Here is a 13433-nt window from a genome sequence, read left to right as displayed (position 1 = left end):
CTGCATGGAGACTGCTTCTCTCTCTGCCTAAGTCTCTGCCTCTCTCTCTCTCTCTCTCTCTTTCTCTGTGTCTCTAATGAATAAATAAATAAAATCTTAAAACAAAACAAAAACTCTACAAAGGGGGGCACCTCGGTGGCTCAGTTGGTTAAGCATCCAACTCTTTTTGTTTTTTTTTTTTTCAAAGATTTTATTTATTTGAGAGAGAGAGAGACAGAGACAGAGACCCCAAGCACGGGGGGAGGGGCAGAGGGAGAAGCAGACTCCCCACTGAGGAGGGAACCCAACACGAGGCTCCATCCCAGGACCCTGAGATCATAACCTGTGCCAAAGGCAGAGGCTTAACTGACTGAGCCGCCCAGGTGCCCCAAGTATCCAACTCTTGATTTTGGCTCAAGTCATGATCTCAGGGTTGTAGGATGGAGCCCCACATCAGGCTCTGCTAGTCATGGAGTCTGCCTGGGATTCCCTCTCCCTCTGGTCCTCCCTGCTCACTCTCTCTTTCTTTCACTAACAACAAATAAATGAACAAACTCCATGAAGGAATTTATATAACTTTTCCGAGCCTGTTTCCTCATTTCTAAATAGCGCTGATAATGTCTACCTTTCAGGATTATTATAATTGAATGAGTTAAAGTGGGCTAAATGTGTGGTACACAGTAGATAACATTTAACTCAGAAAATACTCATTAGCACCTACTATATGCCTGGGATTGTAGCAGGCACTGGGATTACAGCAGGAATGGATCACTCCCTTGTCACTACATAGGCTATACTCAAGTGGGGAGAGAGCCTCACACTGCAAACACATAAGTATATTGTCACACGACAGTAAATGCTATAGGGAAGAGCTAAAACAAAAATACCATTCAGAAAGGCAGTTTTGTGTGCTGCTATGTACCAAGAGCCTAGCACAGTGTCTGGCAAAGAGCAGTTGTTTCACAAATAAATATACAGAAATCAAGGCCATCAGGCATGAACTACCTAATCTCTCTTTTGTAACTCAAAAATATCTACTTGGTCATCTTTCATGATTCTTCCTTGTCTGAGATTTTCCCTTCTTTTGCCAAGATTCTTTTACCTGTTTTCTTGATATTGTGATTTAAAAAATAATAATTCCAGTATAATTAATATACAGTGTTATATTAATTTCAGGTATACAATACAGTGATTCAACAATTCTATACATTCCTCAGTGCTCATCATAAGTGCACTCTTGATCCCTATCACCTATTTCCCCCATCCCCCCACCAAATCCCCTCTGGTAACCATTGGTTTGTTCTCTATAGTTAAGAGTCTGTTTTTTTGGGTTGTCTCTTTTTTTTTGTTTCTTAAATTCCACATGAGTGAAATCATAGGTTATTTGTGTGTGTATACAGTTTTATATATATATAAAACCTCTTCTTTATCCATTCATCTATTGATGGACATTGGGTTGCTTCCATATCTTGCCTTTGTAAATAATGCTGTGAAAAACAGGGATGCGTGTATCTTTTTGCATTAGTGTTTTCATGTTCTTTGGGCAAATATCCAGTAGCGGAATTACTGCATCACATGGTAATTGTATTTTTAATTTTCTTTTTTTTTTTTTCTCATTAAACTTTTGTTTTAATGGGTCTCAAAATTCTGTGACAGATTTTTGGTCAAGTTGTTTCCATTAAAAAGTACTGATTTTAAAAACTAATAACTTAAAACTGCGACACACGCACACAAAAAAAAATGGTCCACAAAACATTCTCCTTTCCTTCTGAAGGTTTTACGATGCATTGTTATCATTAACCAGTCTTTTACTATTAAACTTAAATGGCCAATTGACACAAACAGTTCTGAGACCGTTCTTCCACCACTGATTAAGACTGGGGTGGCAGGTATTGGGGATAATATTCATTTAGCCTTCTGAGCTTTCTGGGCAGATTTGGTGACTTTGCCAGCTCCAGCTGCCTTCTTGTCCACTGCTTTGATGACACCCACAGCAACCGTCTGTCTCATGTCACGAACAGCAAAACGACCCAGAGGAGGATAGTCAGAGAAGCTCTCAACACACATAGGTTTGCCAGGAACCATATCAACAATGGCAGCATCCCCAGATTTCAAGAACTTGGGACCATCTTCCAGCTTCTTTCCAGAACGACGATCTATCTTTTCCTTCAGCTCAGCAAACTTGCAAGCAATGTGAGCTGTGTGACAATCCAGCACAGGTGCATATCCAGCACTGATTTGGCCTGGATGGTTCAGGATAATCACCTGAGCTGTGAAGCCAGCTGCTTCCATTGGTGGGTCATTTTTGCTGTCACCAGCCATGTTGTCACGACGAACATCTTTGACAGATACGTTCTTGACATTGAAGCCCACATTGTCCCCAGGAAGAGCCTCACTCAAAGCTTCATGGTGCATTTCAACAGACTTTACTTCAGTTGTAACATTGACTGGAGCAAAGGTGACCACCATACCAGGCTTAAGAACACCAGTCTCCACTCGACCCACTGGGACAGTACCAATATCACCAATTCTGTAGACGTCTTGGAGACGCAGATGCAAGGGCTTATCAGTTGGACGAGTTGGTGGCAGAATGCAATCCAGGGCTTCAAGCAGTGTGGTTCCGCTGGCATTCCCATCTTATCGGGTGACTTTCCATCCCTTGAACCAAGGCATGTTAGCACTTGGCTCCAGCATGTTGTCACCATTCCAACCAGAAATTGGCACAAATGCTACTGTGTCTGGGTTGTAGCCAATTTTCTTAATGTAGGTGCTGACTTCCTTAACGATTTCCTCGTATCTCTTCTGGCTGTAGGGTGGTTCAGTGGAATCCATTTTGTTAACACCAACAATTAGTTGTTTTACACCCAGTGTGTAAGCCAGAAGGGCATGCTCACGGGTCTGCCCATTCTTGGAGATACGTGCTTCAAATTCACCAACACCAGCAGCAACAATCAGGACAGCACAGTCAGCCTGAGATGTGCCTGTAATCATGTTTTTGATAAAGTCTCTGTGTCCTGGGGCATCAATGATGGTCACATAATACTTGCTGGTCTCGAATTTCCACAGGGAGATATCAATGGTGATACCACGTTCACGTTCAGCTTTCAGTTTATCCAAGACCCAGGCATACCTGAAGGAGCCTTTTCCCATCTCAGCAGCCTCCTTCTCAAATTTCTCGATAGTTCTTTTGTCGATCCCACCACATTTGTAGATCAGATGGCCAGTAGTGGTAGACTTGCCCGAATCTACGTGTCCAATGACGACGATGTTGATGTGAGTCTTCTCCTTTCCCATTTTGGTTTAGGTTTAGCAGTGGTTTTCACGACACCTGTGTTCTGGCGGCAAACCCGTTGTGAAAAAAGGTGTATTTTTAATTTTCTGAGGATCCTCCTGTCTTCCAGAATGGCTACATAAGTTTGCATTCCCACCAACAGTGCATGAGGGTATTTTTTTCTCCGTACCCTTGCCAACATTTGTTGTTCGTTGTGCTTTTCATTTTAGCCATTCTGATAGGCAACGAGGTGACATCTCATTGTGGTTTCGATTTGCATTTCCCTGATGATGCTGGGAAGTGATGCTGAGCACCTTTTCATGTGTCTGTTAGCCATCTGTATGTGTCTTCTTTAGAGAAATGTCTGTTTATGTCTTCTGCCCAATTTTAGATTATTTGGGTTTTTACTCAGCCATTACTCAGCCAAATACCCACTATTTGCTTCGACAAGGTGGAGGGACCTGGAGGGTATTATGCTGAGTGAAATAAGTCAATTGGAAAAGGACAAACATTATATGGTCTCATTCATTTGGGGAATATAAAAAATAGTGAAAGGGAATAAATGGAGAGGAGAGAAAATGAGTGAAAATATCAGTGAGGGTGACAAAACATGAAAGACACCTAACTCTGGGAAATGAATAAGGGGTAGTGGAAGGGGAAGTGGGTGGGGGGTTGGGGTGACTGGGTGATGGGCAATGAGGGAGGCACTTGGAGGGATGAGCACTGGGTGTTAGACTATATATGTTGGCAAATTGAACTCCAATAAAAAATTTTTTTAAAAAGATTTTTGGGTTTTTTTGGTGCTGAATTGTAGAAGTTCTTTTATTTATTTATTTATTTATTTATTTATTTATTTATTTATTTATTTATTTATTTTAAAGTAGGCTCCATGCTGTGTGGAGCCCAAGGTGGGGCTTGAACTCATAACTCTGAGATCAAGACCCAAACTGAGATCAAGAGCCAGACACTTAATCAACTGATCCACCCATGTGCCCCGAGTTGTTTAAGTTCTTTATACATTTTGGATACTAACTCCTTATTGGATATGCCATTTGCAAATATCTTTTCCATTCAATAGGCTATCATCTTTTTGTTTTGTTGTTTCCTTGGCTGTGCAGAAGCTTTTCATTTTGATGTAGTCCCAATAGTTTAATTGCTTTTGTTGCCCTTGCCTCAGGAGACATATCTAGAAAAATGTATGGCTGATGTCAGATTACTACCTGTGCTTTCTTCTGGGATGTTTATGGTTTTAGGTCTCACATTTAGATTCTTAGCGCATTTGGAATTTATTTTTGTGTGTAGTATAAGAGAATGGTCCAGTTTCACTCTTTTACATGTAGCTATCCAGTTTGCCCAACACCATTTGTTGAAAAGACTTTTTCCCATTGCATATTCTTGCCTCCTTTGTCGAAGATTAACTGACCATATAATTGTGGGTCTATTTCTGGTCTATCTATTCTGTTCTGTTGATTTACGTGTCTGTTTTTGTGCCAGTTTCACAGTATTTTGATTATTACAGCTTTGTAGTAAATCTTGAAATCTACGTTTGGAATATCTCCAATTTTGTTCCTCTTTTTCAAGATTGATTTGGCTACTTGGGGTCTCATGTAGTTCCATACAAATTTAGGAATGTTTGTTCTAGTTTTGTGAAAAAAAATGCTGTTGGTACTTTGATAGGGATTGCATTAAATATGTAGACTGCTTTGGGTAGTATGGACATTTTGACAATGTTTGTTCTCCCAATCTGTAGATCTCAAAACTTTTTTCTTTTTATCTCAAAACTTTTAACTCGACCTGGATCTTGTTTCTCTATTAATTATTCTACCTTCATTAGTCCTGGTGTTACTTCTCAACTTTAAACATTCACAAGGGTTTTTGCTCTTCCTCTCAGCACCATCATTCTGCCTGGAGAGTGCCCTGTTTTTCCTTCCTTTCAATGCCACACTTCAAAAGTACGTGGCTTACTGCTTTAACCTTATTGTTCTTCACTCCTTAAGTCTGTTCTTAGCACACTAGTGAACTTACCCTCACAAGTCATGAATTAATCCCTATGACCAATTCAATGGACTCTTCTGTCCTCTTGCTCAATGATGTGTCTGTAGTTTAGACACTGATGGCCATAGAATGACCACAAAAGCATGATTTACTAAATGCTTACTATATGTGCTAGATATTGTGCAAAGCATCTTATATACATTACCTCATTGAATCCTCCTAAGAAAATAAGGTAGGTACTGTAATTTCCCCGAGGACACTGAGTCTCAACAATGCTAAGGGATTCACCCAAAGGGCCAAAGCTAGTACATGGTATAGCTTGATTTTGACTTTAAGTCAGACTACAAAAGCCAAGGCTCAGAAAAATCATTTATATTGCTCAGTATATCTAGGCTTTGTTTTAAACTGTAAAAGTGGTATGTAATCATTGAGGAAAAAAACTTACATATAGTTTTACAAAAGGAAAAAGGACAATTTGCATACTCTCACTTGTCTCTTTAATCCCACTTTCCAAGGCTAATCTCTATTTGCTAGCTGATATACCCCTTCTAATCATATATACATATGGTGGTTCTTTACTCTGGCTGTATATTATTATTTTTTTTTTGGCTGTATATTATATCCACCTGGGAAAACTTAAGAAAAATATTGATAGCTAAGCCCTAGCCCAATCATTAAAAATCTCTGGGGGGTGGAGGCCATGCATCATTATTTTTAAAAACCTCCCAGGTGATTAAAATGTGTAGTTGTAAATGGCATTGCATTATTTGGGTGCTTGTTCCCATCTCCCCTTTCTTGTCTTATCTGCTTATTCTCCTTCCTTCAGCTCCTTAAATACAGATGCTCTTTTGGGACCATCTTTTTCTCTGTTTTTAATCCTTTCTTCCGTGTATAGTTGTCAAGACTGAAGCTATCACTTCTCTTATGAAACTTATGAAACTCCTGAACCTACTCTCTAGTCTTGATCTCTCTTCAAGCTTGATTTCCAGACTACTCTCTCTAACACATCATTCTCCACAAAAATTTAAGTTGATAAACTAGACGAGAAGTGAAAAGAGGCAGAAGCTCATAAAACAAGCAATCCAGAGAAAATTATATCTGTGATGGAGGCCTGAATTAGAGAAGGAATGGAATAAATATAAGACTTTGCCAAAAAAGAATCAAGAGGATTAAGTGAACAATCAGGTATCAGATAAAAAGGAGAGGAGAGAGTCTAAAGCAGTTATGGTTTCATCATGGTACCAGGAAAACTAGTGGTAAAGAGAGGAATAGAGAAATCAGAAGGAAAAGGTGTAGCTATTATTAATGCCATTTTCAGATGAGGAATCTGAAACTCAGCAATATTATGTGATTTTCCCAAAGTCTACAGGTGTCTGAGTTGCTCTGTATCCACAATATTGCATGATCAATTAAACTTAATGTGAACATGATTTTATCTATGGCCATCATAATCCAGCCTTAAAACTGACTGCTTCTTCACTTTTTCACTAAGACCTTCTTTTTTTACTATGCCCCAGCACACACCTTCTGTTCTACTAAGCTTAGCCTGCTCACACCCTTTCACATATGTCATTTTCGTTCAAACTCCATATCCTTGACTTCAACGAACCCTCTAAATCTCAGCCATCCTTCAAAGATGAACTCAAATTGGACTTCCACCAGAAAATCCTTCCTGTTTATTTTAACCCGCAGGGGTTACATGTTCCCTGGTCTTTGCCAACAAAATGAACACTTGGACCTACACTACCTTGCACTTCTTTCTCAATGTTATGTATGTATTACTGCCCTCCCAGTAAGGGTTTCCTTGAGGAAAGGATCTGATATCTGAAATTTAATTTTCTCTCCCCCATAGCAAGGAGGAGTCCACTTGGAGTAGAGAAGTATCTGCTACAATATCTCCCTTCATTCATATCATCTAACTGCTGTGATATTACTGAAGTAGGATAAGCTCAGTTCAGTCAAAACAGGAAACTGCTATTCACCAGATTGTGCCTGATGAGTTCTTTAGCAAATTCAAAGGAAGAAGAAGCGTTGTCCATCAAGCTTTTGAGTTCTGCCTGAAATGGAAAAAGGAAAGGCTTAGGAAAATGACAAGTATATAGTTATTATACCACATATTTGTACAATGTTTTATAGTTTATGAGAAATTTAACATGCCATTTCATTCATATTTCATCTGTTCCTCAGGACTCTTACAGTCAGTATGATTTTTAGCCTCATTTTACAGATGAGAACATTGGGGCTTATAAATAGTAAATGATGTGAACATTACAACAAGTGGCAAGTTTGAAACTGGTAAGCCTAAGTCTGAAGGCTCCTACTTATTAATCTTTTCTTAAGAGTCAAAGGTGATAAAGGAACTAAACTTTTGACAACTGAGATTGATTCTTAAATCTGACCATTCTGCCTATATCCTAACTTCTCATAGTACCTTCTTCCTGCTGCTTTGGCCTTTATTTACATAGCAAAATTAAAATATTTTCTCCTATTATTATTAGACCTATCAGATCTCTTCTGTATTCTCTTACCCCCTTAAGTCCCCATAGAATAAATGCTCCGCCATTTCCAGCATCTTCACTGACATCCTAGATTCACTTACCCTACCTCATCTTTCTAATTCCTACCTTGCCAATCTATAACTTTGAGTAATCTTCCTCTCCTCTTTTTCTACTTTCATCAGCTAGGCAGCTAAACTTCTCAGGATAAAATAATTAAATTCTTGATTGTTCTCACTAACCACTACAAACTTGTTCTACTAGTCTTTTTTTTTTAATTTTTTTTTTTAAATTTCTTATTTATTTATGATAGTCACAGAGAGAGAGAGAGAGAGAGGCAGAGACACAGGTGGAGGGAGAAGCAGGCTCCATGCACCGGGAGCCTGACGTGGGACTCGATCCCGGGTCTCCAGGATCGCGCCCTGGGCCAAAGGCAGGCGCCAAACCGCTGCGCCACCCAGGGATCCCCTGTTCTACTAGTCTTATATGAGATTGCACATCTACCTCAGCAACCTTTTTATTAATCCCTTTTCTTGTCCACAGCAGCAATTTCCAAAGTGTTCAATAATATTAGACTAGATCAGCAGTTTTCAAGCTTTTTGATCTCAGGGTCTCTTTTATAATCTTAAAAATTATTAAGGATCCCAAAGAGCTTTTGTTTATATGGGCTATAGCCCACATAAATAGCCCATAGTACAGTATATACTGTATTAGAAATTAAAACAGAAATTTGAAAGTATTCAATTAATCAAAAATAATAATATGGGATGCCTGGGTCCCAACCACTCAGCGGCTGAACATCTCCTGTGGCTCAGGGTGTGATCCCAGAATCTGGGATCAAGTCCCAAATTGGGCTCCTTGCATGAAGCCTGCTTCTCCCTCTGCCTGGGTCCCTGTCTCCTGCCCTCTCTCTTTGTGTCTCTCATGAATAAATAAATGAAATATTTAAAAATAATAATAATAATAATAAACTTACTACACATTAACATAAATATTTTTCATTTAAGGAAACTGCATTTACAAAACAAAAACTTAGAAGAGTAGTACTGTTTTGTATTTTTGAAAATCTCTTTAATGTTTGGCTTAAAAGAGGACAGCTAGATTGGAATGTTTGTTTCTGCATTTGATATATTTTAAAATTATGCTGTCTCTAGAAAGCTTCACTGCACACTTGAGCAAATGAAAGTGAAAAGACAAAATCTTACAGTATTATGAGGACAGTTCTGATTTCAGACAGGGCCAGCCAGAACCAGGGCTGAGCCAAGTGAGATGCCTAGGGCACAGAATTTAAAGCAGTACTCACTACAGATGAAAAGATGTTCAACATCATTAGTCATTAGAGAAATACAAATCAAAACCACAATGAGATTCCACTGCATGTCCAACGGAATGGTTAGAATAAAAAAGTCAGATAATACCTGCTGGCAAGGATATAGAGAAACTGAATTCCTATACACCGCTGGTGGGAATATAAACTGGCATAGCTACTTTGTAAAATGGTCTGACAGTTTCTCAATTAAATACAGAGTTCTAGGGCAGCCCCAGTGGCACAGCGGTTTAGTGCCACCTGCAGCCCAGGGCATGATCCTGGAGACCCGGGATCGAGTCCCGCGTCAGGCTCTCTGCATGGAGCCTGCTTCTCCCTCTGCCTGTGTCTCTGCCTCTCTCTCTCTCTCTCTCTATGTCTATCATAAATAAATAAATAAATAAATAAATAAATAAATAAATAAATAAATAAATAAAAACAGTAATATGTAAAATACACACACATAATTTCAAATGAAAAACCACGTCTTTTGGGGGATAGGAAATGCAGTGTGGTGCCTCCTGACTTGCATCATGCTAGAGAATATCAGTTAAATATGCTACCCATACCAGACTATGGAAAGAACACGTGCAGACAAAATGTAAACATCGAATAGACTGGAAAAAACTGGCAAAGTCCCCAAGATTAACTCAAGGGAGAAAGGCAAGAATGTATTTCTTTTATTTGTTCTTACCACAGGCCAAAAACTCTGAAGAGATCAAATTGCAAACCAGCTTACTATTGAACTGCTGATGCTATTGATCTGCCAATTGGGCAGATTCCAGGGACTCTTTAGTTGAAGTAAGTACACCCAGGAATGTGTTGTAGATAACATATAAATGGACTGCTCAATTGCACACTAAACAATTGAAGTGGCTGGCATTTGTACGGCCACAACAGATCACTTTTATTGACATAAGCCACAAAAAGTGAATCTGGGCCTATGATAAGGACACATGCTTTCCACTCTGCCCCTCTCTCACAATTACTAAATACTGTTTCACTCAGGAGCTGAGTCTGCTGTCAGCTAAAGTATGGCAATAATGTCCCTTGCTATTAAATTTTCACAGTGAATTTTGCCTTGATGGAGTTAATTTGTTGATTTCAGTTCCTTTCCCTCCTCCTTCAGAGGCATGATGCCAGCTAGAACCACTTTTTGGGCAAGGGTAGGATTTTAAAATTTTGACACATGCACAAACATTACATTTGAATTTTGGTGGCTTCTGACATCAACTAAAGTAATGGTTGAGAAAGTAATTTCCAAACATGGTGCCCCTCACACAGTTAACTTAACAATAACCTGTATAGGGGCATCTGGCTGGCCTAGTTGGAAAAGTGTGCAAGTCTTGATCTCAGGGTTGTAAGACTGAGCCCCATGGTAGGTATAGAGATTACTTTTAAAACTAAAATCTTGGGATCCCTGGGTGGCGCAGCGGTTTGGTGCCTGCCTTTGGCCCAGGGTGCGATCCTGGAGACCCGGGATCGAATCCCACGTTGGGCTCCTGGTGCATGGAGCCTGCTTCTCCCTCTGCCTGTGTCTCTGCCTCTCTCTCTCTCTCTCTCTCTCTCTGTGTGTGTGTGTGTGACTATCATAAATAAATAAAAATTAAAAAGAAAACTAAAATCTTTTTTAAAAATCACCTGCTTATTATATAAATAAATATCTGTAAATAGATATAGTATAGAATATGTCCTCTTTTTTCTCTCTCTGTATATGTGTGTGAGTGTGTAGTGAAAAATAAAAGAGGGTCCCACGTATGGGATAAAGAGAATTTATCCACAGGATTGTCAGGGAAACTAAATAATTGATACAAAGCATTCTGCAAAGTGCCTAGAAGTTAGGTAATTTCTAAATATTTATAAAATGTTTACCACTAATGCCTTTAAAAGAGATGCTAACTTATAACAAACAGAATAAGGCATTCCAGGAAATGAGAATGTCATAAGCTATGATAGTAGGAGAGCATGGTGTGTGGAACAATGTTGGTGGCTAGACTAGAAAGGACAAGGCTAGAGGCAGGGAAATTATTTAAAGAACCGAAATAAGAGATGTACCCAGACTAGAGCAGTGGTAGAGGAGAAGGGACAGATCAAAGAAATATCTAGGACATAGAACTTAATAGGAACTGGTAGGTGATTACATAGAGGGGGAGAGTGAAGAAAAAGACTGATGGAAATCCTAGGTTTATGACGTGATTTACATGCTGGTGACAATAAACCACAGAGCCACAAACCTATTTTAGAGGAAGAAGCAGAACTGTTCAGTTTCGACATAAATTTAAGTTAATGTAAAGCATCTAGGTAAAGATCATCTACAATACATTAGACACACAATATTCAAAAGTCACCATTTTTTTAGAATATCCAATCAATATAAATAGTTGATTCTCATAGAATCACCTTAGCAATAACAAAGGGATATTATATTTATCAGGAATTACAGATAGTAGAGTCTTATGAATAACCCAGAAAGTATAGGGTTATTCAAACTGGAATTAAAAACACATTTCCATCACTACCTCAGCTGCTTTGCCGTTGTAAAGGCGAAAATGATTACAGGCCTTAAGATTGAGTGCGATGGTGCTATCAGGAATTTGCTGAAGGTAAACTGCCAGAACTTCTTGAGACACATCATAGTAATCCAACTTGTAGTAACATAGGGCCACATAAACATTGAGGGCAAGGTATTCCCTATTAGATGAAAGAATTAAGGGTTAAAGTTTAAGTCTACTTCATAGTAAGATTGTCAAACTACAAAGACTTTTTTAATGGTTCAAATGGACAGCCAGGTGAAGAGAACATGAATTTGCCTTTTGAAGAAAGAAGGCAAGATATCATTAGTGCAGTATTTTTCTTTTGTATTGTAATATTTGGGTGTTTTAATTTAAGTAGAATGAGAGATGACAACTAAAGAAGAAAGGGAAGCTTCCAACTCCTACTAGTTCATGTTAAAAAGACTAACATATGCTATCACTGGGCAAAACTGTAAATAAGCGTACACCATACAGAGAACAGACACTCAAAGCAAACAGACTTGATGACTGAGAAGAGGAATGGGTGAGGTGCAGGTAAGGAAAAGAGGAGAAGGCAGGTGGATGAGATCTTTTTGGGAAGTGGAAGAGAGACCCAGTGGGCAGTGATAAAGTTGGAATCCTCATTCTTCAGAATGGTTTATTTCTAATTTTGTCAGCAAGTTCCCTTCAATCTAATACAATGCTGAAATGATACATTTAGACCATGCATTTTCAACAGGGGCCAGATCATCCCCAAGGGGTAAAAAAATCCTTATGAAAAAGTGGAAAATTATACTCATTTTAAGTATAAAGCATAGATATACGTTCAGTACATAAATGGACATACATTATATCTGTGGTTTTAAAATTTCATGAGAAAGTGATGGAGGCAGGAGGAGCCTAAAAGGGCTCCTTGGAAGGATGATAGTGAAATAAAAGTGGAGAAATCCTGATCTGGAGAATACGGAGTTCTTAATCTGACTACATTATTAGCTAAATGGATTTGAACACATGGTGATTAGATTGGAAGGACACTAGGTCCTCAGCCCAAACAGTTACAGAAAAAGCTAACAAAATGAGATTGTGAGTTTTCAATAGACATGGAAAGACACAGACCTGTTATCTAGCAGTATTCGCTTATAAATATCAATAGCTTCTTGGTAATGAGATCGCATATAGTGGATTGAGGCCAAACTGAGTTGATCTTCTGTGATATCTTGAAGATTCTGATGAAAGTTCATCAACTTCTTCTCATCATTAAACTAAAATTGTCAAAGGGAAGAAGACATGTAAAGATTCATACTAGAGTACAGTTAATCAACATCTATGGTACAGAGATTTTAATTCCTGGCCCTCCAGCCATCTTGTCTCTTAGTTCTCCCTCTTTCTCTTCAGTTCCTTATCTTCTTCTCCTCTGTCTCTCCTTCAAAAAAAAGGATGAAAACAGCCTGTGGAGGCATAGCCTTGACAATGGAAAGCCTTTGAGACACAATTATATTAATTATTTGACCTCTCCTTCATCTTCTTCCTTTCCTTTTTTCCCCTGTGTTATCCTTTTTATATCCTGTTTCATAGTAAGGTAGAAAATATTAAAGTATGTGAAGAGAGAGACACCTGGGGGGCTCAGTGTGTTGAATGTCCGGCTCTAGATTTCAGCTCAGGTCATGATCTCAGGGTCATGGGATCAAGCCCTGCATTGGACTCTGCTCACCGGGGAGTCTGCTTCTCTCCTTCTCCCTCTCTGTGGGTCTTTCTCCCCAACCCTCACTTGCTCTCTTTCTCTCTCTCTCAATGAATAAATAAATCTTTAAAAATGTTTTTTAAAAAGTATGTAAAGAGATATAATAGACAAATATTAAACAAAAGGGAGTGGT

At 38.9% G+C, this 13433-nt stretch overlaps 1 protein-coding gene across 1 annotated transcript in view; it reads right to left on the bottom strand.

Moving 5' to 3' along the window:
• The window catches only part of TTC26 (tetratricopeptide repeat domain 26), a 50012-nt gene that overhangs the window by 20926 nt on the left and 15653 nt on the right, over window positions 1-13433 (bottom strand). The window contains exons 6-8 of the mRNA XM_041753554.1: window positions 12676-12821; window positions 11566-11737; window positions 7228-7302 (exon numbers count right to left, since the gene is read on the bottom strand). Coding sequence (XP_041609488.1) covers window positions 7228-7302; window positions 11566-11737; window positions 12676-12821 — 393 coding nt within the window. The remainder of the gene's footprint in view (window positions 1-7227; window positions 7303-11565; window positions 11738-12675; window positions 12822-13433) is intronic.

This window comes from Vulpes lagopus, chromosome 4, assembly GCF_018345385.1.
Source record: "Vulpes lagopus strain Blue_001 chromosome 4, ASM1834538v1, whole genome shotgun sequence".
In the NCBI taxonomy this organism is placed as follows: Eukaryota; Metazoa; Chordata; class Mammalia; order Carnivora; family Canidae; genus Vulpes; species Vulpes lagopus.
Note: the sequence above shows the minus strand (reverse complement) of the source record. Positions and strands in the feature narration are given on the sequence as shown.